The sequence below is a fragment of the Molossus molossus genome, unplaced genomic scaffold (assembly GCF_014108415.1).
Source record: "Molossus molossus isolate mMolMol1 unplaced genomic scaffold, mMolMol1.p scaffold_m16_p_20, whole genome shotgun sequence".
NCBI lineage: Eukaryota > Metazoa > Chordata > Mammalia > Chiroptera > Molossidae > Molossus > Molossus molossus.
In genome coordinates, this window is record NW_023425356.1 from 45,662,027 (window position 1) to 45,688,834 (window position 26,808).

At 42.5% G+C, this 26,808-nt stretch overlaps 1 protein-coding gene across 7 annotated transcripts in view; it reads right to left on the reverse strand.

Annotated features, from left to right (window-relative positions):
* Window positions 1-47: 47 nt before the first annotated feature.
* The window catches only part of RASAL2 (RAS protein activator like 2), a 292,067-nt gene continuing 265,306 nt past the window's right edge, over window positions 48-26,808 (reverse strand). For 5 of the 7 annotated variants that reach the window (XM_036272220.1, XM_036272223.1, XM_036272218.1 and 2 more), the window contains 6 exons: window positions 24,727-24,926; window positions 22,747-23,608; window positions 14,937-15,071; window positions 12,664-12,866; window positions 11,366-11,453; window positions 48-6,242 (listed from right to left, as the gene is read on the reverse strand). In XM_036272220.1, coding sequence (XP_036128113.1) covers window positions 6,078-6,242; window positions 11,366-11,453; window positions 12,664-12,866; window positions 14,937-15,071; window positions 22,747-23,608; window positions 24,727-24,926 — 1,653 coding nt within the window. In that variant the 3' untranslated portion in view covers window positions 48-6,077. The remainder of the gene's footprint in view (window positions 6,243-11,365; window positions 11,454-12,663; window positions 12,867-14,936; window positions 15,072-22,746; window positions 23,609-24,726; window positions 24,927-26,808) is intronic. The other 2 variants (XM_036272221.1, XM_036272219.1) reach the window with 1 other exon arrangement.

Here is a 26,808-nt window from a genome sequence, read left to right on the forward strand (position 1 = left end):
CAGACCACCACCCAGCACAAAATAAAACGACACAGACAACCCGCATCCCTGTGACTCTATAGAATGAAATAGGTAAACAAGAGAAGGTGGAGGTACTTGGGAACAGTGACTTTGAGAATGACAAGCAAACAAGAACAAAAAAACAAAAATCCTGAAACAAGCCCCATTAATCTCTCTGGGAACTAAGAGAGGACAGTCGTGTTCCGGGAAGCTGAGGGGGGCCATGCTTCCAAGGAGAGTGAACACTTTCTTCACCAGTGACAACCCAGTAAAGGGATTTCAATTCTCCAGAATGAGGAGCTCTCTGGGCTCTTATCACAGCTCCATACCATGTGTTCATACTCGCTATTTGTCCTGAATCTAAATATTTCTTCCCTGTAAGCTGGGAAATTCTAAGGCATTGTTTTTAATGTTTAAAATATACCTTTAGAATAATGTTCCTGCATACATTTCCCCCTGGTCTTTCCCCAAGTGTCCTGACCACCCAGACACATGCAAAGGAAGAGAGGAATATGTCACATACCGTAGTAACGTTAGTCTGAAATGTTTAAAGTTAAAGTTTATTTGTATTCTTTGTAGGATTATCAATAAAAGACCTCAAACGTATCTATATCTGTACATGTACAAGAACCATCAAAAATTATTCACAGAACAAAAATAAATCTTTTTTAGAACAAACCCAGGTAATGAAATGCAGATATGGATCTCACATATGGAACAGTCTAAGTGCTACCAGCACAAAAATATGGCTTTAAAAATAAAATAAAATCTTGGGTTTTGTTTTTCTAAGGTGTATTTTTCTTTCTTGAAATAAAAAATAAATTATTTAGAGCTAGCATTGTAAAATAGTCCTGTGCATTAACACACTTTTATTAAGGCCCTGGAGATGAAAAACAAAAGCAAATTTAGAAGGTGAATTCCTCACAGGTGTGATTCAGGTTAAGGTGCTGCTGTCTGCTTGAGTTAATGGAACTAGGAAATGTCTAAGCACCAGTCAAAAGCTAAGCTTTACTATTTATTTCAACTTTTCTGCAGGAAAATGGTCACTGAATCAATTCATATTGAACCTTTTGGTGAACTGAGACTTAAAAATTTCCCTTGGGAGTTCAGAAATGACACAGATACAGTATTTGTACATAAATATGGGTATCCCCACACAGATGATGAAGGCTCCTAAGACACAGCTTCTGTGTTAATCTCTCTACAACAGATAGATCTGGTTCTAGGTCTTGAACTAAGTAAAACATTTCCTAGGGAAAAAGGAGGGCATTTGAGTAAAAAATAAGAACTAAGTAGGAAAGTAAAATGCATGATGAAATTTGGGTAAAAACCACCATTTTGCTTTCCTTGGGTGGCTTACTGCATTTGCCAAGTCTGGCTGGGTTGGTGATGCCAATACCTGAGGATCAACTGATCAGGAACCACAACTACTTCATTCTGGATCCCACTGATCTTTGTGGGCCAGAATCCAGATTAGTGAGATTTAACTTTCCTTCTATGACGCCCCAAATCAATTTCAGGTTACTTTAACATATATATATATATGTATATAACATATATATATATATATACACACATATAACACATATGGTACAAAAAAGAGAGAACCACTGTCATAAAATGTAACAAGTGAGAGTGTAAAATCTAAACAGCCCAGGAAAGTGCGCATCACTGCTGGGCGATGGACTGGCAGTCAGAGAGAGGGGGCCCCGGGAACTGTGTGCTGTGTGGGTGTGCACGAGCTGTCCACAGACACGGCCTTGCCATATATCTAGGTATTTTAAGAGCAGGCAGAGGCTGTAAATAGTCCTGTTTCCTTGAACCTTTGGGCTACTGAGAAGGCTGCTGCGCACAGTCCTCCCCTTTTGGATCATGTCGTCTTCCTCAGCTCGTTCACTCCTCGGAAGGTGTTTCTCCTCGCTTATGCAAATCTCATCACCTCTGTCCTTCCTAAACTCAACGGCTAAACTCAAGAGCTTCATAACTGGGTCACGAGGACAAGAGAACGCTTCTAGAACAAATAACAGTCAAACACAAAAAGAAATTCTATTTAAAACTTCAACACCCAAGTCTATCTTACTTTGAAAAACTAGTAAAATAGGTCCTTTCAATGGACATATCATAAGAACAAAGTACCCCAAATTCTTGCCCCCAGGTAGGGGTGGGAGGCAACTGCTTATGACTGGGCAAAAAGGAGGTTTCACTGCTAGACTAGAACAGGGAGGGGGAGGGGGAAGAAAGCCCTTTCCGGTCTGCAGAAGGCGGCCTCCAAGGTGTGGCTGCAAGCTCAGCTAAGCTGTGGCATGGGCTCCAGAGCTGCGGAGTCAGGCCCAGTGACAAGTCCAGTCTGGTGGCAAGCCTGGGGCTCAGGGTCACTTGGGACTTGGTAATCCTGCAGAGGGTCCCTTCCCCAAGTTCAGCCCACAGCCAGCCCTCTCAGGAGCTCCCACCTGAAGACTAGAGCTAACCCTAGATGGAAGGAGCAGACACCGGTGCCAGCTCACTTGACGCAATCTTCACACCCTGGGACTTCCACAACAGCCCCGCTTCCAACCTGCTGCACCCGAGGACAGTGTGAGAGCCTGGGTGGGCAGAACTACAGCTCCGTAAACAAAGGCCACAGGAAGACGAAGATGAGAAGGCCGACTCCTTATTCAAGCTAATTCTCAAGGGCACACAGTAGTCATAGACAGAAAATCCTACTCTTTCTGGGCCTGTCAAATAGCATCGTAGGGGAAGGTGGAAGCAGACCAGAGAAGGCTAATTCTGTCCAACTGGATTAGCCTGCTGGAGAAAGCCAAAAGCTATAGCAGCATGGTTACCTCATTTTGCGACCTTTCCCTTACCAACAGATTGCCCTAGACCCCAATGGCACCTTGGCAATAGGGCCAGGCACACAGGAAGTGCTCGAGTGTTTGTTACAGTTGCCTAGTTACAATCTCCCCTGTGTCAGGGCTTGTATGGCAGAGACTCAGGGAATGCTGACCCGATGGAAATGTAACTCTTTTTGCAGCACTGGCCCAGTGATACAAAAGGGAAATATGAAGCTCTTTTCCTGAATCCTGCCAGCACTTCTCCCTGTCAATGGCCCAGTCTGGTTGTCAGGGACACACACATAGCAAGCGTGTCCCCCGACCTCCACATTCCACGCGGCCCTGGTGCCATGCCCTGCAATGTGGTGACGTGCAGGACAAGCCACCTCAGTGCCCATGCTTCTTCACCACGCCCTTGATCCCAGCAGCACACCGGCTGAGGAAGGGCAATTAAGCTGTACCTCCACCAAGAGTCGGCGGTTCTGCCTTCTTCTATACTTAAGGGGAAAAATCTTTTAGGATAAGTGCTAGAGATTGCAGCATTCTCTAAAGACAAATGCAGAAAAATATCTGGATAGAAACAGGCTTAAAGGATAATCTAAAATTTAACATCTGGCAACAACTCAGAACTTCTAGCTTACTTTTAACCTTACTTATTTTTACTCTCTTCTCTTCATTCGATATAACCTGATCACAGGGGGCTGTATAATCTAGCCACACATTTGGGCATTTAATCTTCCAAAGTAGGCAGCTCCAAGGAGCTCCCACATGCCAACAAGATAAATTGCCTCCACCAAAAAACACATTTGATGTTGTGTGTCTCCCCCAGGCCCCCAGTTCAGGTAAATTTATCAGCCCTCTGTAATCCATAACCAGCACCTGACAGCTTCCTAACCTCAAGCAAGACATCGCCCTCATTACATGAGGCCCTTGAAACCGACAATTCTTTCACAGGTTTTCTGCAGCACAGCTGAAGGCTTTGTAAAGAATGAATTAAACCTGGCTGTAGCCGAGTTCCAGCAGACCCATGTTTGCATGACCCCTCCAACACAGGGCACTACTGCAGAATTGGTTGATATTAGTCCCCATTTAAATAAGCGATTTTGACCACAGTGTGCCCTCAGCTTGGAGGGGAGAGAGAAGAAATTGTAAAATGACTACCAAGGGTCAAAATAATATCTGGGTACCAAACATGTGGGCATGAGGTCTGTAGATCAGAAAAGCATTATGAGAAACTCCTGTTTTAGATCTCTGACTGGCAGAAATAGGGGTGTGATGAAGGGAAATACTAAAAGGTCATGAATTGGGGGGCCATGGTGCAGTTGCTGAGACGAAAGGTCCAGCACAAAGACCCCCGAGAGAGGGCAGCACTAACGCTGGGGTGCTGCTCGAAGGGTGCTTGGTGCCGCTGTCTGGGCTTCACTCAAAAGAAGACCCGACAGGTCCATGTTCTCTGCTCCCGTCCGAATATTCTGTTATGTAAAAACACTCACTCCACGCATATGGCTCCCTCAGGTTTTTTCCTCTGTCTCCCCTTTTCCTTTCTAAACATTTCCTTAAAAGTTTATAATTTAAAATAAATATCATTAACTTATTTGAGAAATGTTTCTTCTCAATAGAAACAATGGCTTAGATCTTGCTTAAAGAGATTCAAAACTCTCAATGTATCTCACAGCACAGAAGGCAAGAACATTCCCTATTTGTGTGGTTACATGTACACATGTGTGAATAGATATGTATATATTTTTGTATATATAATGGCTAACATGTAACATTCTATTCTTCTGATAATCAGGGTTGAATTCAAGATGACATCTCACACCTTTGGAAAAAAGGAAATCGATTAGCTTCCACGACTGTTTCTGTCCTGCTCTAAGGCCAAGGATGACAACTGGTGAAACAGTCATTATTGACAAATCTGCCGGCCGACAGACAGCACAGGAGTAACGAGCGGAACTCGCTGCCCCAGACTTTGGGTTTCTTTTCTTACAAGAGTAGGCGTCACTTTTCAGAGAGTGATGCTTCAGATTTAAATTTCCTTTCCAAATTTTACTTAAGGAACAGAGAAAGAAGCAATTTAAAAGTTTAAGATTGAGATAAGATTACCCTGCCTAGAGATAAGCTAGTACAATGAATAAAATCTTCATCTCAAATAAAAATTATAATTTACAAATAGAAAAATTTTTTTGTTTTCTTTTTTAAAATAGGAAATAGAGATTCCTGCTATGGTATGGTTAGCCCTTTTCTGTGTGGAAGAAAGGGAGTCTGTGGTGGATGATTTGTGGACAGCACATTGGAAGAACCTCTCCCGGGAGAGGAAACCCTGTTGGTGATACTGCTGCCACCACGGGGGTGGAGGGCAGTGGGTGTGCGAAGGTAAAGATGGTGTGTAGAGACACAAATATTTATAGTTTTGTAAACTCTAAAGAGGAAAAATAACACCCTTTATTACAACTGGGGTAAAAAACCAGCCCCCTATCTAAAATGAAAACTTCCCATCTGCTTGCGACAGAAGGAATGACATCAGCAGGAGTTCAAGGAAAATCACTCCTAAAGTCCACTTTTGATGCGCGAGCTCTCGCCTGAGTCCTATCCCCAAGCGTGTCCCCAGGCGGAGTAGCTGTCCATCCAGAACCAGTCTTGGTTGATCAGTCGGATAAAATGTTTTGTTTGGACCTCAGTATTTGCATGTCTTCCTAAAGGACAAGGGGGCTGGGTGGGTTTTTTTAACTGGCAGATGAATCCCTGAAAAATTCATTCTGACAATGTCCTATTGCACGCTGTGCGCTTCTACCGGGCGGGCAGGCAGGCAGGCAGGCAGACAGACAGACAGACAGACAGACAATGGGTCTCTACCTACTGAACCGCCGGGCTCATTTCTCACTCACACATAGTTCCTACCTTCCTCCTCTAAAAAATGCAGTGCTTTCAACAAGAGGAAAACAATAATAAAAATAGCAATAATTAAAAAGGTAATCTACATTATTAACTTCCTTTGGGTATATTACAGTAGAATTTTCTGTACATGGCCCAGAACTAAGTTCCCTATGTACACAGAGACATGGGGGAAAGCATCGACCTCGGACGTCTCAGCCTTTGCCCTGAAAGACAAGGTTCCTTCTTCATTTGAGAGTTTCTTGTCACACCGCTGTTCTGAGTAGCAACGTTCTGTAAACCAGGAGGGGCTGGGTGAAGGGCTGGGGACAGGAGAGCGGGGACATTTCCTTCTGTCTCCTCCCACAGTCTGTGCAGTCAGCAAGGCCGTCAGCAGCTGCTGTTTTTGAATTCACCATTCTCCGTGATGGAAAGCTTGGTGGGGTTGGTGGGAGAGACGCCGTTGCGGACCTGCACGCTGTACCGCTCCTTCACCTGGGTCAGCGCGCTCATCAGTCTGGTGTTGGCTGAATCCAGGGACACGATCCGTTTTTCCTGCAACACACCAATCATATTTATTCCGGCTCCATGCAGGACATCACACCGTAATACTCTCTATAGAATGACTGTTCTAGCGCTTTCTATCAAACAGCTACACACATGATGCTTCCCGGACAAATGGAACGTCTCTGCCTCTTTCTGCACATTGAGCCCAACAGGTCTGGGTTTATTTTCTCTTGTCCTTTCAGCACAGCAGGATTTGTAACAATCCCTTGGACACGAGGATACCATGTGAAAACGATACCACGTGCTACTTCAGACTATGCAACACAGGGGTCAAGCTGCCTGACTGTGTTAAGTGCTTTCGGTCAAAATTATAACATGGACATTAGGTGGCAAAGAAAGAAGCACCAGAGGTTTCATTTCACAGAGGAGAAGTGCGAATGATCTGTGGGTTCTTAGTCCCCACAGAGGGCACATCAGTTGCATTTGCAGAGAACTCACGTTGTGCTCAAAATTAAAAACAATACCTGGTGGCAGTTTACAGTCACCAACAAAGTGAGGATGCAACACGCAAGAGGGGCAAAGCAGCCAAAAGCTCAGACCAGGGGAGTTACTTGGATACAGGGAGGGAGGTGTGGCCGAGGGGGTGCCGCAAACATCACACATGAAAACAAACAGAACACAAGCTCCCGGACTCATTCCAGCTCAGAGTTACTCCAGGAGAGCTACCCGACATGGAGACTGCTTTTATTTTGGTTTTGAGTCTCTGAAAATAAAAAAAAGCTTTAGAACCAATATTTTGGAACCAAAGGTTGTTGAATATACATACACACACAAAAAACTTGCGGGGAAAAAGGACCCCAAAAAAAGGGGGGGGGCAAAGCTCAAGAAAAGTAGGCCCATCTAAAATTAAACAAACAAACAAAAAATCACCCCACCAAAATAGTATCAGTCTCACAAAGATGAGGAGAAAACCCTAACCCTAGCTTCAGCAGCGAGGTAAATCATTCAAGTTAATGCTGAGAAGAACCGGCTTTACCTATGCCCATGGTATGAAAAAGAAAACGGCACACGAGGGAACACCTCCCCAGCCAAAAGGAGCTTTCCTACCCTAGGAGTTTCTGATGTATGGGGAAAAGCATGCTAAGGCGAGTCATGGTCAGGTTCAGAAAGGACGTAGAAGGACTGAAGCTTTGACGCTGCTCCTTGCTGTCCACACAGGGCCCATGGGGGACTCCGTGGGGAACTCACTGCAGGGGATACAGAGTAAAGACCACTGCCTGGGGTGGGGGTGGGGATTTAGGTAAAAGCACAGATATAACATCAAATGATGCTTCCCTACTGCGGGGTGGGGCGGGGATCTGTATGGCAGCAGTGTGGCAGTCATAGTTTCAAAAGTATTAAAAAAAACCCAGCTCACACTTATTATCATTAAAACAAACTCTTCCTTTCCCTGATGGAGAACTCAGGTGGTAAGATACCCAAAATCAGAATTATTAACTGAACACTAATCTAGTATAATATGCTTTTGACTTTGGGAAGGCGAGTACCTCGTTGTAAGGCTAGGCAAAAAAAGATCTGTGAGGTTTTGAAAAAATAATAATTAAAAAATTACAGCCAATGGAATTTACTGGGATAATAAGTATAGGTCTTTTCTAAGTCAGTAGGTAAGGAGTGGCCAGTGGTTACCAGAAAATAAGGTGGGGGGAGCCAAAGTTGATATTTTACCCTATGGTTAGGAATGATTGCTACACAGAAAAACATAATTCCTTGAAATAATGAAAAAAGAAAAGATATTTCAGTATTAGGATAATCTAAAAAAAACAAAATTTTCCAGGTTTATAAAAAAAAAAACAAGCATTCATGAAAAATTATTTGATTCTTAAAGAAGGTTAAGAGTGATTGTAATTATTTATTGACTATGAGAGTAACAAAGGAAGCCAAGCATCCCCCCATCCCCTGCCCCAAACAATTGCAAGTTTCTAAGTGGAGAAACTCCCTTTTGTAATTTCCCTCATTGTCAACTTCACAAAATAAACCAAAAAGTAAAAGAAAAGAAAAAACAAAAACAAACAGGGACTTTTGAAATTCACGTTTCGTTGACAACAGACGCTCTGCGATTCTGCCTGGATTGAGAGACAAGCCCAGGCCTGACAGGAGGGTGTCGGGGTGGGAGGCAGGAGCTGGAATGTGTAGGAGGCAGTGCACTGGGCCAGGGCTGGGAACTGCTCCGCTGGAGAGCGACAGGTTTACTTGCCTGTTTGAATAATCTCATCTCCATTTAGGACCTGTAATTTAACACAGTGGAGGCATCACTTGCAACAGTAACTAGGCAGCTGCTTGCTTCTCAGAGGAGGAAGCCCTTCTCTGTTCTCCATCTGAGTCACATGGAGAGAGCCTGGAGGGGGGTGAAAGGTGGCACAGTCCCTGGTCTGATGTTTAAGAAATGCTCCCTTAGTACCATCACCAGGATCCCCATGGCCATATACAAGGTGCAGAAGGTGGACCAGCCCTCACCAGTGGAGTGCTCCTCCTCTGTTCCAGTTAGAAAGCAGCTGGCCCAGGCTGGCCTTGTGGGTGAACTGACTCTAGGAGATGGAGAGGCTGAATTCAGCGACAAGCCTTTCCTACAGGGACACAGGGCTGCTGAGAGAGATGAAAACCAGTTCACTGGGCATCTGGCCATTAGTGTTTTGGGAAATGCTGGGCTCAACTCTAGTGTAAGAAAAGACACTGCACTCATTTCAGAAATATATTTTCTACTACCAGTGGCACCGAGACAAATGTAATCTCAGGGATATAAAAGTATGGGCTGCCTCCCTGGGAAGCTTTCATCCCAGATACCCTCTCATTCTACAAAACGATGCCAGGAGGACTGCTCTGCAGTAAACACTTGAGAGTAGGGTTCCTCCTTACAAAGGAAAGGATCTGATACAAAAAGCCGTCCATTACAAAGGGTGCCAAAGGATGGTCATGGTCTTTTGCTATAATAAGATTTTTAATGTATCAGTAAGACAATAGCTGGAACTGGGAAACCTACCTTTTAAAGAGATTATATATTTAAAAGCTGGCTTTCGTGTTTGATTTGTGCTGTGCATGGTGCAGTGGTTTCCACATGTGGTCCAGTGGATTTCCCCAGTATTCTTTAGGGATCCACAGTGGGCCTGTGGTCGAAAGTTCCCTATACAGTAATGCCTATATTGGAATGGGTAGTGATTATAGTTAGCCAGCTTCGGTGTGACGTGACCGATTATTTGAGAGTGGTCTTGTTGTTGAGTGGTCAGTAGGAGCAGCTGGAAACTGATCTATGGAAGGTGCCTCTGGTTTCACCAAAGTAGTCCATGGAATCAAACCATCTGAAAACCACTGCCTTGAGTGATGGACACAAAATATTATCTAATTGACTTAGATTATGAGTCTGGTGCTTTGCAGGTAATAGTTCTCCCATTCCTGAACAGTGTCACACTCCTGGTTAACTGAGAGATTTTGAGCCCTGACAAATACAATGTCCTCTCTTGCTTTCGTTGCATAGCCAGTCATCTTGCCCTAGATGTCAAAACAGGGGCTGGGGTGGGCTAATGATGAGAAGCTGATGATGAAGCCGCCTTGATGAACCACCGAGAAAAGGGTGATAGTGCATGCAGAGCCATGACTAGGCACACGCAAGCTCCCCCTGCTTAAGGGCAGCTGAAATTATTAAAATGGTCTGTTGTATCTTATGAGAACTACAATCTCTCCCGGTGTGGTTATTACTAGAACTCTCCCCGCTTTCTACTGTCGGACTGCAAATTCCAAAGTGAAAACCTATCACTAGTTTTCCTAAGTCGCCCTCTTTCTTCGGGTTGTTTCTCTTAAGCCTCTGGGATGAGTTGTTATAGTGCATATAGCAAGATTGCCTTGTCTCCAGGGTGCATCTAGGAAGGTTTTTAAAAAATGACCAAGTAAGATAATTACAAGAGAAGTCTCTTCTGAAACTTAGAAGGTCAAAATATCCAGAAACTACAGAGTTCAAGAGTCCAAAATATCTTGGGAGCTAAGCAGACGAGAGAGCATAATAAGTCGCTCAACTTCCAACCCAGCTATGTTCGAAGGAGTACAAGGCCCATGAAGCATTCTTCCAGCGGCTGTGCTTTCTGCCTCACCCCAGTGCCTTCGAGAAACAAACCCTGTCCCAGGAACCTCGGCTGGAGGTGGCAAGTGCCTGCTTGAGAACACTGGGGGCTCTAACAGACGGCCTACTGGCTGATGCACAGGGAAGGGAACAGAACATGAAGCCCTTGCTCTCGATTTTATTTCACAGCTTAGGGATGTGGCATGCACTTAAGGGTGAGAGATGCACACCTGGCTGGGTTGTCTTCAGGGAGGTGACACATTCAATGGGTAGACCAGACATTCTCAAAACTGCACCTGCCTTTTGTGATTTGTTTCACTCTAAGACATAAGACCATATTTTGCATTGATAAAATGAAAAAGAATTAAGAAACATTTTATGCCTGCTGGATTTTGCTCTGATCATTGACATGTCCCTGAGAAGTGCTCTTGGCAGTCATCACACCTCTGCTGTCACAGGTATAAGTTAAGTGAGCAGAGGCCCAGACTGATTTCGTCAATAGAAAGAGGTCCTCTAAGCAAGGCCAGCAAACAAGGGTAACCAGGCAAATTCCAAGCATCAATGCCAAGCCCTGAGCCACAGGAATAATAAGGAAAGGTACCTTCTACAACCTTGTCTGTCCCCTACAGTTCCACTACTGTCTGGGACTAGAGGTTGATGGCACAGTGGACGTGACTGACAAGACCGTGAACATCACAGCCAAGCGATGGTCAGTGGAGGTCAAAAGCCAGACACATGCAGTGTACTTTTCATAGCTACCTGCTTAGAGAATGCCCTACTTTCCATAAGGAAAGAAGTGAAGCCCATCATGCACTAGGTTGAGATTTGTCAAGCAACTGCACTAAGCACGCTAATACTTTGCTGGATTAACAGACCTGTCACCAGTAAAAGAAAGGAGAAGTCAGAGGTCACATAGAATCTCTTTTAATCTTCAAAAGGTAATGCCAATAACTTTTCAATGACCCATTTCCTAGTACATGCCTTGGCATTTGCAAGGGGTGGGAAGTCAGGAAATAGCTGTTATTATAAAAGGTGACTTCTACCAGATTCCAAGCCTGCTTACCTGTGCATCGATTATTTTCTGCTTTGCATCAATAACTGCTTGCATCTCAGCATGATCCTTCTTCAGTTCCTCTTCCACAGCCATTAGCCTAGAATGTGGCAGGAAGGGCAAATCAGCATCTTGCAAGAGAGGGCTAGATATCACAGAGGACAGGAAATGCATCATAGTCCAGTATTTCCACTCCTTCCCAATCAAAGATCTGTAACCATGTGTTCTTTCTTCTCTCCTACCTTGGAAGATATCCAACATTGATTTCTCTACCTGTGACTAAATTGCTCCTATTTTCATCTCCTTTGGGACAGTATTACCATAATCATGTCCTCCTTCAGATCAGCACAACTTATTTCATGTTAAAATATCAAACCAGTCAATAAAAAACCAAACAACCTTCTTTTAATCTTAAGTTACCCTATGACAGTTGTCCTTTCTCTTCCTTGCACAGCTAGGTCCTCAGAGGACTCCATACTTAGTGGGGCTGGTTTCTTTCTCATCCACCATTTACCTCTTATCCCACTGATGTTTAAACCCTATCAAACTGCTCTCAGTAAGACTCCGTTCAGCTGTAACAACACACCTTTTCTGTCTTCGGTTTACTTGACCTGTCCACAGCTTTTGACAACACTGAAGCACAGTGGTTCATGGACTCTGCTTGACTGCCTGGCTTCAAGTTCTGGTTGCACTGCTAAGTAACCTTGGGCAAGTGACTTAATCAACCTATTCCCTGTTTCTTTATTTGTAAAATGAGAATAATAGCACCTACCTCAGACATTAACTTAAATAAATTATTAACAGATTAAGCAAATTATTTGTAAAGGACTCAGAAAAGAGCCTGGCCCACAATGAGTGCTATGTGAGTACTGGGTAAACTGACCCTCCCTTAGTCTCCCTTGACATCCTTGGTGCGCTCTCTCTTGGTTCTCTGGCCTTAATGATGTCCAATGAAATCCCTTCCCTGTTTTTGGACTCATTTGTGAAAAACTAAATTAGTCTTGGACACTGAATACTAAGGTTTTTGAAACCCAGTTCTCCTGTAAGCCCTCTCAAATGCTTCATTTATTTTTTCTAATTGTTACGATGAAAGAAAACAGATTACCTCTGTCTTCAGAGGAAGTGCAAGAAAAGTCTCCCATTTAGAAAATCTTAAGAGACATGGTCAGTCATCACCCTTGTACTGAGTACCATGAACACATGCAGAGTTGCAAGTGGCACTTCGCCATCCCTGTGGGAGTTTTTGGCTCCTCTTCTGACATTTTTGTGCGCCCAGCCAGACCACACCCACCGGCAGGTGACCCTCTAACCTGCTGATGATGCTCTTCATCTGGCTGTCCTTCTCCTCCTGCTGCCTGCGCAGCCGCTCCTCGCTGTCCTCCAGCCGGGCCTTGTATTCCAGCAGCAGCTTCTGCATCTGCTGCTCCTGCACCAGCAGCCGGCGTTCGTACTCCTCTAGCCGCCGGCTGGATACTCGCAGGCGCTCCTTCAGTTTAGTGATTTCCTGTTCATACTAAAGGAGAGAAAAAGGAGTTACACAGGTTGGAGACATTGGTGATCTGCCTTTTTTTTTTTATCCTCACCCGAGGACATTTTTTGATATTTTGTTCAGATAGAGTGGGAAGGAGAGAGAGAGAGAGAGAGAAAAACATCAACGTGAGAGAGACACATCGAGTGGTTGCCAGTCACATGACCCAACTACGGCCGGGGACAAACTGCAACCGAGGTACGTGCCCTTAGTGGGAACAAACCCGGGTCTCTCCAGACTGTAGGCCAACACTCTAACCGCTGAGCAAAACTGGCCAGGGCGGTGATCTGCTTTTTATGAAAGAAAAGCAAGGCAAGGTAGCTGGATGCTGTCTGAGCTGCCATCCCATGTGCTGCTGTTCTTTTTTTCTGTGTGTTTATCCTCACCCAAGGATATTTTTTTCCTTTGGTTGCCTCCTGTATGCATCCCTACCACTCCTGGGGATTGGACCTGCAACCCAGGTATGCGCCCTTGATGAGGAATTGACCCTTTGGGCCAACTCTCTAACCACTGAGCCAAAATCGGCCAGGGCACTGCTGATGTTCTTGAAAATTATCAGCAGGTATCAATGGGAATGGAAATCTTCCCTCCTCCTAAAATTATATTTGTAATGTTAACTTGGCATTTCAAATCTATATATTTATGTTCTCTCTTCACATTAAACTACCAGCTACTGCAAGCCACCTCCAATCTGTGATATCAAATGGGAGCAGGAAAAAAGACGATCAAGAACTAGAAGCTTGACAAATCACTTAAAATGATCTAAAAGCCAGTTGTTTACAAGAGAAAAGGTTCTGTATCACTGCCTGTACTGTAGGATCTCAGACATATGTTGGTTCATCAGACTGCCATTCCTTCCTTCATCAGCCCTGTAGAGGACAAGCAACATCTCTATAATGTTAAGCGCTACTAAATCAATAAACAGAATTTTATGGCAGAGTAGACTATTGCTTCTTTCTCCCCAACTATAAAAGTGCAAAATAACTCAGGTCACAAGCATTAAGCCAAAGGCCTACATGATCTCTAGGACTCATGAATACTACGTCTTAGCCCATTTTCATGATGTGGTTCACCTGCCTAATTTGGTTCTCCTTTCTGGAACACAAAGGTCTTTTTTCTTGATAAAGCTTAAGCTTTATCTATTTCAATTAGTTACATGGTCCTTTCTTGTACTGAAGCTGCTGTGGGTGGGGTCTGAATACACTAGAATGTCAAATTTCTAAGTGGGTGAGAAGCATAGCTTTCTTATAAATGGTCTACATAAATTCATTAGACATTAATACTAAATCTGCATGGTTCTTTGTAAAATGCAATGTTTTTATATAATGTCCCCTTTAATTGACAATCAGACAGTTACCTTCTGCTTATTCAACATGGTCCTAAACAACGATGTTAGTCCACAAGGTTAAAGATGACAATTTTTAGGACGGGTTGAAGAGGCAGACTATAACAATGAGCATGTTTAGGATCATGCTGATAGGAAAGCAGAAGCTAGCTGACTGGTTGTTAGTCAAATAAGATTATGCCATATATGATGGCAAGGTTCTGTTTGATCATTTTTTTCCATGTCAATTTTTCTTTAAAAAAACAAAACAAAACTGAACCAATAGAGTTAAATCGTCTATAAAGTCATAACTTCTTTATCCAGAAAGACAAAAAGAAAAAAAACAAACACAAAATCATCACCAAGATATAGAAAGGAAATCTAGTCCAAGGGAAATTTTCGCCTTGGATAAAGACTACCAAACAATTTGTAGAAACACCAAATAAGTGCCTAAAATTACTAGAAATGAATAGCAGAGTATTCTCCAAATTAAGGCAACCTACATAAAAAAATAAATAAATAAAAGAGCTAATGCCCTCCACCCCAGCTTGATTTTCTGCATATTTCCACATATGGACACTACCAGTTATTATCCATAGATATGTGTATGATGATTAATGTAAGAGGTAGAGCTGAAGCGGGGGAGGGGCCGATCAGGTCCTTGGCTAGACAGCCCTTTGGTGGTCTATCACTGTGGGGCAGTACATCAATAAAGACAGACTCCGTTCTACCTTCTCAGCATGCTTGGCTTCATCTTGATTTTGCTCAGTTTCTTCCACATCCTCTTCATACTGCCCATTGTTCAGAACCCAAGCTGCTGTCCTCTCTACTGGGGACATTGTGGCAGAGTCCACAGGTGACTGCACCTGCATCACAAATACTTATTAGCATCTCTCAAGACAGCTCATTCGCTATCTATGTTTCACAAAGAGACCTATTCTTGGAAGACAGAACTGTGATCCCTGTTTTCTACTATTCAGCAGTAGTTTGAGATAAAGTAGCCACTAAAACTAATAACAACTTTACTGTTTAGAATTTATTACATCAAGGCAGCTAATTCAATAGCTTTCTGCTTTAGGTAGTTAACAAGATATTGCTTGAATGAACTTTCTTTCCCTGTGATTTGTTATGGTAACTATTTATCAAGTCCCTCTAAATGTACTGCAAAGTAATTATACTCCTAAGGATACACTAAAGAGAGATCTTAGCCCCTAAAAACATATTGAAAACAACAATTCCTTAGGGTAATCTCATCTTTAACTGTTAAGTGAGAAGCCGTAAAAATAAGAGTGTTTCATTCTATTGGTGATGGTGGTAGCTACCATATCTTCAGGACTAATGATGTCTGATGAATTATGAGAGATTGTACAATGGGAACCGGGCATTCAGGTCTATTCCTATTTTATTGGTTGAATCTGACTGTCAACCACTTCCTAATATATCCTAGCATTTTGCATGACATATGGCAGGTGATAATTAACTGTTGAAAAAAATAAATCAGACCAGTATTAACTATGCTTTATATTAATGATAAAACCTTTATATAATTACAAAGAAATGGAAAAGTAATACTGAACAAATCAAAATTATTTTTTGTTGTAATATGTTCTTCATATGAAAAAAACTATATACTGTTTTTTACATTTTTTTCTATTGGTCTATGTGTGCTAGTCTTATTCCCAATCAGACTGTCAATCTCTGAGGCACGGCACCATATCACATAGTTTTGTGGGGTTTTCTGGAATGGTAGTAACTATATAATTGTACAAAAGATGCCTGATGAAATATTATTTATTTATTAATACTCTAGATAGAATTCATTACTAAAGTATAAGTTATTACTAAAAAAAAGATACTGTTTTTCCTCTAATCCTCCTTTTAATAATAAACTATAGCACTTCATATAGCAATAAAGTGCATCAAAGGCTTTTCCCCAATAATTGTTCCATCTCCTTTGTAACCTGGATAGATCACGGAATTTATTACCTCCAGTTTATAGTCAAAGGCACTGAGAAGAGAGGCTGGTAATTGGTTTATCCCACTTTGCTTCACTGTAGCCTCCGGAAGAGCTTTTACAGCCACAGACTTTCAACAGCGGATCATTACAGAAAATGAAGAATGAAAAAAGACGAAAAGTGAAGGAGTAGGAATTCCTATTAGGAACATCTCCCTCTTGGGATAAAGCTGTATAGCGTTTCTCTGGGAACAATCATAATGCTTTAGGGCAAAAGGGCCTGAGACAGCAGTTTCGCTGACCGTGGATTAGTCAGACTGGCTATGTTGAGGACAATTGAGAACAGGCCAGCTCCCTGTTCCTTTCCAGTATTTACTAGATATAAATAAGATTATTGGTTTCAGCTTCTCTACGGTCTGAAATAGCGAGGTTCCCATCAATGAATAAACACTTCTGCTAGCAACACCAAAGAAAGGGCAGACTAAATTACTAAGTAAACTCTGAGAGTGCTTGAAGAGTTTGGTTGGGGGGAGGGTCAACAAATCCAAATATGAAAACTACAGAATCATTCCGAAAGGCTGGTCAAATACCAATTGTAATAGCCTCTTCAAATATGAATTTCTAAGTTTAGGTAATATGCTACATCTGAACAACTCATACATTGTAGATAAAGTCTACTATATGTACAGAGTGCATGACACATGAAAAACAAAATGAAGAGGAAAATGAGAAAAAAATAAATGCAAACAGAGGTTGAAAATGGACAAAAATTAGTTTCCTGAAAAAAAATTCCTTCTATAGATTGTTTCACTAGAATTTTATTTCCTTCCTACTCAGTAGCTGGAGGACCCTGAAACTAGTTATAGTGCCAACAATGGCCGCTCCTTTGTGCTCAGATACAAATGGAATTTGTATGGGACAAAGCCACTGATAATTGCAGACGCCTACAGAACAATCCCCACAAAGAAATCCTCTAGTTTTAGGGAAAGAAGAATTCTCCAACACAATTTGCAATTAAAATATGTAAAGGAATTTGCCTGAAAAATGCGCTGATTATATAAAATCTGAGAGGCTTCATGGGAGTAAGATGAGAAAAGCAAGCAAGAAACAGAAAGATAAGGAATTTAAAAAAATAACATAAGTTCAAAAGAATGAACCATCTGTGTAGAGAAAGCTAGTGTAGAAAAACCAGAAACTTGAGCAATCAAAATAAGTGATTTGTGGTTTAACTGACATGAGGATGGCACTACCAGCAAAGCATAAGCAAAGGTGACTATTTAAAGCTGTGCCAGGACATCTCAATGTGGTTGCAACCCATTTCATGCCAATGTAGTATGGACATTCTCCAATGCATTAATAGCTGTGACAAAATTTTAAACTGGTTGTTTGGAGACTGTATGCGTTTCCTACTTCCCATCTATCATTCACAGAAACATGTACTGAGTGCTTAAGTGACAGGTGTTATATTTTCCTATATCACAAATATTATAAATGACAATTGGTTCCAGGTGATCACACAAAAGGCCATTTACTTTATAATATTTATAAACAATCAGTCCGAGTCATGGGCCTTGGGAATTGATGACAATATGACCACAGGAAGAATGAGTAAGCATTCTTCTCTTCTGTCTGGGGTTGGACAGACATTCACTGTCAACTTCAAAAGTAGAGGGCCTTTCCCTGTTCTGCTCCTCTGCCAGTCTAATACTCTCTACTCCCTGTGCCGTCCTCAGGGCCCTCATGCTGCACTAAGCCCTCTTTGCCTCCACACAGTATTCCATCCTCTAAAATTACTTATCTTTCTTCTCTGGACTCAGTAAACACTTTCGTTTTTGTTTTTAATCCTCACCCGAGGATATTTTTCCATTGATTTTTAGATAAGAGTGGGAAGGGGTACGGAGAAGAGAGAGAATCATTGATGTGAGAAAGACACACTGATTGGTTGCCTCTCACACGACCCTGACTGGGGCCAAGATCAAATCTGCAACTGAGGTAGGTGCCCTTGACTGGGAATTGAACCTGAGACACAGCAGTCCATGGGGCAATGTGCTAACCACTGAGCAACTGGCCAGGGCAATAAACATTTTAGTTCTTTGAAAGAAGTCAATATCAATTAGAAGCTAGCATAGACTTCCGGTCAAGATGGCAGGTAGGTAAATGCGGTGTCGCGTCCTCCCACAACCACATCCAAGTTACAACTAAACTACAGAACAACCATCATTCAAAACCACCTGAAATCAAGCTGAATGGAAGTCCTACAACTACGGAATTAAAGCAGCAGCCACATCCAGACTGGTAGGAGGGGCGGAGGGGCGGAGGGGACGGGCTGGTCCCACACCCACGTGTGGCGGATAAAAATCAGGAGGACACCTTGGCTGGGAAGGTCCTCCCTGAGGACTGAGGGGTCCCTGTCCCACACCAGGTGCCCCGCTCAGGGTTCCAGTGCCAGGACAAGAATCCCCATAACTTCTGGCTGGAAAAACCAGCAGGAACTGAGGCTCAGGGAGGCTGAGGTGGCTGGAGCCCCAGGCAGCTCCTTAAAGGGCCCGCGCATGGACTTATCGGACTCTCTCCCTCTAAGCTTGGAGGGCAGGCAGCTCGAGGGGCACCAGAGACATACAAGGAAGAATGGAGCTGTTTGGCACTGGAGCGAGAGCTGGAGAGGGGGCTTTCTCCAGGACAGACGTGCTGTCAGAGGCCTTTGTTCCTTTGGTGAGCCCTTCCCGGGGGCGGCAGACAGCCACCATATCTGGGACTCCAGCAACCTGGCTCACACTGGTAGCCCCGCCCTGGTAACTCCCTGAGGCCCCGCCCCACCCAACTTTCAGGCCCACCCAAGCTGTTGCCACTTGCTTAACCATAGGATTGGCCTGTCTTGGATCCTGCCTCAGGTTTTTCCTAAATTCTTTCAAACAAGCAGCATTTGGTCTCAGCTAGCCCCATACTGTAATACACAGGAACAAACACAGGGAGGCAGCCAAAATGAGGGGACAAAGAAAAAGGTCCCAAATGAAAGAACAGAACAAAACGCCAAGAAAAGAACTAAGTGAAATGGAGATAAGCAACCTAACAGATGCTGAGTTCAAAATACTGTTTATAAGGATGCTCAATGAACTTAGTGAGAACCTCAGTGAACTTAGTAAGGGCCTCAAGAGCATAAAAAAGGACCAGTCAGAAATGATCGATGCACAAAGGAGGCTTTAACTGAAATAAAGAATAATTTACTCAGATTCAATAGTAGAGTACGTAAATCCAAGAAGCAAACCATTCATTTGGAATATAAGGAAGCAAAAAACGCCCAATCAGAACAGCAAAAAGAAAAAAGAATCCAAAAAAATGAGGATAGTGCAAGGAGCCTCTGGGACAACTTCAAGCGTGCCAACATTCGCATCTTGGGGGTGCCAGAAGGAGAAGAGAGAGAACAAGAAATTGAAAACCTGTTTGAAATAATAATGGCAGAAAACTTTCCTAACTTGGTGAAGGAAAGAGACACACAAGTCCAGGAAGCACAGAGAGTCCCAAACAAGATGAACCCCAAGAGGCCCACACCAAAACACATCATCATCAAAATGCAAAAGGTTCAAGACAAAGAGAGAATCTTAAAAGCAGCAAGAGAAAGGCAGCTAGTTACCTACAAGGGAGTTCCCATAAGGCTGTCAGCTGATTTCTCAAAAGAAACTTTGCCAGAAGAGAGTGGCAAGAAATATACAGAGTGATGAAAAGCAAGAACCTACAACCAAGATTACTCTATCCTGCACAAAGCTGTCATTTAGAATCGATGGCCATATAAAAAGTTTCCCAGACAAGAAAAAGTTAAAGGAGTTCATTCACCACCAAACCGTTATTATATGAAATGATGAAGGGTTTTTTTGAAGAAAAAGATAAAATATATGAACAAACAAAATGGCAATGAATACATATCTATCGACAATTGAATTTACAAACAAAATGAACAGGAAGAACAGAAACATTCTCATAGATACAGAGAACATTTTGTTGGCTGCCAGATGGGAGGGGGGTTGGGGGAATGGGTGAAAAAGGTGAAGGGATTAAGAAGTACAAATTCATTGCTAGACTGATAAACCTCGAAGGGAAAGGGGTTGGGGGGGGGGGGGGAAATAAACCAAAGAACTTATATGCATAACCAATGGACACAGACAATAGTGTGGGAAAAGGTGGGAGGGGGGCGGGAGTGGGGAGGAGGGGGTCAATGGGGGAAAAATGTGGAACATCTGTAATACATTCTACATTCAACAATAAAGATTTAAAAAAAAAAAAAAAAAAGAAGCTAGCATAAAAGCAATGTGTAGAGCCCAGCCGGACTGGCTCAGTGGCTGGGCAGTGACCCATGCACCAGGAGATCTCCAGTTGATCCTTGGTCAGGGCACATGCCCAATGGGGGGCATGTAGGAGGTGGCCAATCGATGTTCTCTCTCATTGATATTTCTCTCTCTCTGAAATCATTAAAGAAAAAAATTAAAAAACAAAAACAGCCCTGGCCAGTTTGGCTCAGCGGTTAAAGCGTCGGCCTGCGGTCCGGAGAGACCCGGGTTCGGTTCCCACTAAGGGCACGTACTTCGGTTGCAGTTTGTTCCCGGCCCTAGTTGGTCGTGCGGGTGGCAGCCACTCGATGTGTCCCTTCACGTCGATGTTTCTCTCTCTCTCTCCCTTCCTCTCTCTCCCTCCCACTCTATCTGTACAAAAAAATGGAAAAATATCCTCGGGTGAGGATAAAAAAAAACAAAAAAACAAAAAAAAGCAATGTGTAGAAACTAATTCATAATAAGGTGTGAATGACTGACAATCTCCTAATATGCATATATAGATGTATATATGTGAGATATATATAGGTATATAGGCAGTTAATAAGCATTTTCAATGAAAAAGGAAAACAATATATTATATTGCATATTATCTTCCTTTTCTTTAAATGAAAATGATTACTAAGTCAAATGAATTGGTAAAATTTGGGGAAACACAACAATACAAAGATGAAAAATTTAAGACTGAAGAAAAGCTTTGTTTCTCAGAAAATAATGACTGACTAGGAGGTCTCGTCCAAGAAGTCAGCTACCAGAACCAGCTGAAGTCAGACATGTTTCTCATCCCGTCCTCTTTTCTGTATCTAAGGATTCTGCATATGTTCTAATGTTTTAAACAGTAAGTAAACAATAGTTATCAATGTAGGAGCAAGGGCTCTGATCACAGTGCGTGAAGGCAAAAGCAGCCAAATTAGTAAATGTCTACTATAAAAATACAAATATATTAAAGAAATACATTGAGATTTTATGGTAGTCTCCTCTGACAAGTTATTTTGTTGACAAAAGGCCTTTTTAAATTTTTAAAAAATATGCTTTTATTGCCCTGGCCAGTTTGGCTCAGCAGTTAGAGTGTCGGACCGCGGACCAACAAGTCTCAGGTTTGATTTCAATCAAAGGCACGCACCTTTGTTGTGGTTCATCCTGAGCCCTGGTCAGGTTGTGTGGGAGGCAACCAGTCAACGTGTCTCTCTCATGTCGATGTTTCTCTCTCTCCCTCACCCCCCAGCCCCCCATCTAATGATAAACAGAAAAATATCCTCAGGTGAGGAATAAAATATATATATATTGGCTGCCTCCTGCACACCCCCTACCGGGGAATGAGCCTGCAACCTGGGCATGTGCCCTGACCCAGAATTGAACGAGGATCTCTCAGTCCATGGGACGATGCTCAATCCACTGAGCCACACTGGCTGGGTGACAAAGGCCTTTTTAAAATCACGAAGCTCCCTAGGTTTCAAAAAAAGTCTACAAATACAAAACTTTTCAGGAGAAAAGTCTTTTTCGGATAAAGAAATTCTCTCTCTCATACACACATACATACACTTCCTAAGGTTACTAGTTTGTTTCAAAGAACAAAATATATATTGGTGCCTCTTGGGAAACTTTTTTATCAAGAAGAGAAGATTTTGTCAATCTTATATTAAGATTAGGTGTGACATTAACTGGGCTTATCCATGTAAAAAGAAACTAATAAGGAAGCTGTAAATGTTGAGAATACTTGTCAACCACCTGTGTGGTTGCCTCTATAGGTGTTCAGTTGTTTATTTTTCTAGCCATTTCCAGGAAAAGACACACAGGACTTGATATTTCCAGAGGGAGTTGGGGGAAGGAGTAGAAAGTAGTTATATTAAACTCTTGGCTCAGAATGCAAAATTTTATTCTGGAAGCTTAAGAAAAAATATTTAAGGAGGATTAATGTCCAGATTCCCAAAACACTTTCTAGTTGATTTGGCCTACAGATTTCATAGTTTAAGTGTCTAATTATTCATTCAACTTGATAGATCTGTTCTCGGTGCTGAGTGAAAGAAAGGAAAGGCCCCTGTGTGGTTGTTAGTGTCCTCAGGGTGATGGGTCAAGCTACATTCTGCTGCCTCACCTCACTGGGAGCCTCCCAAACCTTTCATTTCTTCTTCCCCTTTAAAGGTGGCAGAACGATTTTTAAGTGGAGACCTTGACAGCAATGGGGTTTCCCAGTGATTTCTACACAAAGACCCAAGAAAACAGTTGGACCAGGTAGAAGCCAGGCCGCCCAGCACTCGGCCCTACCTGCTGCGTCTGCTGTCTCTGGATCGCTCTCACCTTGGGAACAGGGCTCTCTCTGGAGGAAGAGGACTGCTGCCGGGACCGGCTACCATTCTGCACGGGCTCGGCAACCAGGGCTGCCGAGGCCACGGACATGCTCCCCGTGCTCCGTAAGGAAGCACTGTGTGGCAGGGACAGCGGGGCTTTGGCTCGGGCACCCAACCCAGCCTGGTCCATTTTTCGAATCTGGGCCTGCCCAGTACTGTTTTGCCGGGGCAGAGCAAGAGGTATGTGTCTGTCTGGCACAGTGTGCCGCCTGGAGAAGTCCTCACTCTGAGTGCTACGTTTGCTGAAGTCTTCCATGCTGCTGTTGCTGGGTCCACTGAGTTTGAAGTCTTCACTGTTGCTTTGGCTTCTGGAACTGGCAGTGCTTAGGTTCTCCAAACTGGAATCCACAGAGGCCTTTGGCATTGCTGGAATTGGGTTACTGAGGTGATAGACGGGGTTCTGGAATGACAAGGGCTGGAGGCTGCCTGGCTGGTTCAAGGCTGGGTGCAGGGGTCTTCTCACTTGGGGTGCACTCTGGGGCGTGCTCTGGGTTTCCCGCAGCTGCTTGATGCTGGCCACCTGGGTCATGGAAAGCTGGCTTCCGGTCAGGCGCAGAGGCACATCGAGCATGATGGATGCGTGCTCCACTGGAGCAGCGTGCGTGTCCTGGAGGTCCATGAGGGAGATGCTCCGACCGTTAGGAAGGCTGCCTTCCTTTTCATCCTTCTCAGAGTAAGTCATGCTCTGGGAAGAGGCTTGCTGAACCAGCAATAATGTTTTCCCCCTGAAATAGCTATCTGTGTTGTCCTGGCTTGGGGACTTTAGTTTATGCAAATCACTGTGGAAAAGAAAAGGACCCTTAATTACTGTTGAGACAAATTGAACATAAGAAAGACTCCTCAACTCAGACATATGAACTGAAGGCTCACAGGCCCAATGTGGACACTTACATCTAAACTCAGATTTCAACATTACAATTCTTAGAATAAAGTCCAACCTTTAGGTTTTCTCCAAAGGTAGAGAATAATACTGTGTATACCACTCTATCACTGTGCTTTTTACTAGAATTCCAATCACTTTCTAGTTAGGTTTTAAACCCTCCCAAGGTATTCCAATTCATACTTAATTGATTCAAGAGGAGAAACTCCAAGTGCACAACCCACGTGCCCATGTCAAAGGCACAAATCTTGCCAATGCAGAAAACAAAATCTAAACATCAATAATATGTCTACTGTCCAGCTGACACAGCCAGTTATAAAATGGTTTTAACTGAGGTTCTCCAGATTTCTGAGTGCTACAATATATAAATATATCAATTTCATAGAGCCCTTAGTTTTTAATTAGGCAGGGCACAGTTGTTTTTTAATACATTTGTTGAATACAACTCTACAGTATCATTCTAGAAAATAAGTATCCTAGATAATTTTTTTTACACGAATGAGATTTTATTTATTTATTTATTTATTTATTTATTTATTTATTTATTTATTTATTTATTTTTATCCTCACCCGAGGATACTTTTTCATTCTTTGTTCAGATAGAGCAGGAGGGAGAGAGAGAGAGAGAAACATCGATGTGAAAGGGACACATCGAGTGGCTGCCACCCGCACGACCAACCAGGGCCGGGGACAAACTGCAACCGAGGTACATGCCCTTAGCGGGAACCGAACCCGGGTCTCTCCGGACCGCAGGCCGACGCTTTAACCGCTGAGCCAAACCGGCCAGGGCGAGATTTTATATTTTTAATCTTTACTGTTGAAAATATTACAGATGTCCCGTCTTCCTAGATCTTGTGTATTATTATGACAAACAATTGAATTTATCTCAGGTCAGATGATTCTTTCCAATTGTTCCAGACTTAAAAGTTTATAAAATTAACAGATAAGTTAAATAGATTTTTGCCAAATCTCTAAACATCATATTTCTGGAACAGTACTTCAAATTCTCTTTCATACCTGTCAGTGGGGTCTTCAAATATTTTCTGCAGCCCAGACGAGAGGCTTCCACTGACATTGGGACTGGAGTTATGCTCAGTGAAGCGTCTCAGTTGTTGTTGGATTGGCGTGGGATTAGTCAGAGACTTGGTGATATCAGCAAGAACTCGAGGGAGAGGTCCCAGTTTTGCCACCGTTGCCTGTAGGAAGGAATTTTCACCCTAATTGGATAATAAGCATTGCGACATCCACCACAGATTGTTTTTGGGGCCATGATGCCCATTGATGAAGGGGTGTAGGTTGGAGGGAAGGGTAGGTGTTTGCATGTGGGAGTGGCAGGTTCATAATGCAGTGTTATGGAGCAGCAGAACCATGGCGTCGAGATGGATGGAGGAGGCGAAACAAGGTGCAGCACACATTGAGGAAAGAAAGGAAATAGAAATTAGGATTATGCAAATAAAAATTAAAAGACATGCTCAAAACAACCAAAATATTGCCATTCCAACTAAAATAGGCATGCAAAGCAAACAAAATCTTTGGAAGGCTAGTAAATCAAGGTGGGGGAGGGCAGGGGAAGAACCAAACACCTTCTAACCAAAAAGGACTTCAAGACCAGAAGGCTAGTGTGATGAAACTTCCAAAGAAAAGGGAGTATGTGAGGAAAGAAATGCATGCCAACATACAAGAAGGTGTTGCATGCAGGGGTCCAAAACACTCCAGGACACATAGTTGACAATGCTGTTAACTATCCCATTTAATCTTGGGAACCTGGACCTATGATTGCCAACCAGGTTGGCAAAAGTATGACAATTGTTTTTAAAACAGAAAAATCAGGTAAACGCTCTCTATGAAATATGTCTAAATGTACTTCTGGCTCCCAGGACCAAACAGATCAAAAAGGAGTAAGTGTGGTTACACAGCAAAGCCTGTTAAAAAGACCTTAACCCTAAATAAATCAGACTAATTTCACAAGATAACTGCATCTGCATCTCACTGATATAGTTATTCAACAAAGAATAACTTTTTGGTACTTGCTTTATCCATCTCAATCATTTTTTTTCTTTGGAGAATTCTTATTCTCATGGGGTCTTGTGGGACCTCTCAATTGTTAGGCAGTTTTATGTGGCTGCCTCTGGGTCTTTGTTTTTTCAACAACCAAGATTCTTAAACCCTGCTCAAATGGGTAGAATGTCTGCTCAAATGTCACCTGGAGAATGCCTTTATGGGCTCGACCTTCCTGAGTCAAGATTCCTATTCAAGGGATTTACCCTCAGCACAGCTGCAGCTTAAAGTCCAGCTGGCATGTCTACAAGTGAAGAACGGGTCCTCGAGAATAAGGAAGGGTTGGTTATTTCACAGTGTTTTAGGAGCAGTGAATACCCTACCATTTACATTTCCCTGGGAAAGTGGTCTTTATTAATAGGTTTTACTCCCCCCTCCAATATTATTGGTGCAACACTTTAAAGGGTAATAGGAAAATGAAGAAAAACAAACAAATTCTCATCACAGAAAAATAACTTTGTCTTTTGAAGTTATTCTAACATACCACCACACATATTTATAAAGTACCTGTAGCAAACAAAAGTATCAATAAATAATTATTGTGATAAACCTAGCCAAAGTCTATTAAGACGATTTTTCCCCATTACAACAACTATTCCTCTTTGCAAAATTCCAGAAGGAAGAAATTATTGGTATGGTACATATCTAGTTAATAATATGAAATTCTTATAAAAATGTAATAATACAATTCTTAGCTTATAATAAAATTCTTAGGTTATAGTCAGAAAATAAATGATTAAAAATTATAATTGTTTTCTGTATTCTTAATTTACATCTGTAGAGAGAGAAACTACCTACATAACTCTGTAGTACTAATAGTTATATTAAACCCTCTGACTTGTATAACAACAACATAAAATCTCAAGGGTAAAGCTAATTAAACATGATAGTCTCAGTATATTTTGTCCACACTTTGTTAGAAGTTGCTGTATGAGGCTTCATTTCATCCTACTATACATGAATAAGGCTTCATATACCAATATTTGATATTAGTTTCTAGGCAAGTTTTTAGCCATGTTAGATATTCTGTATTTATTTATT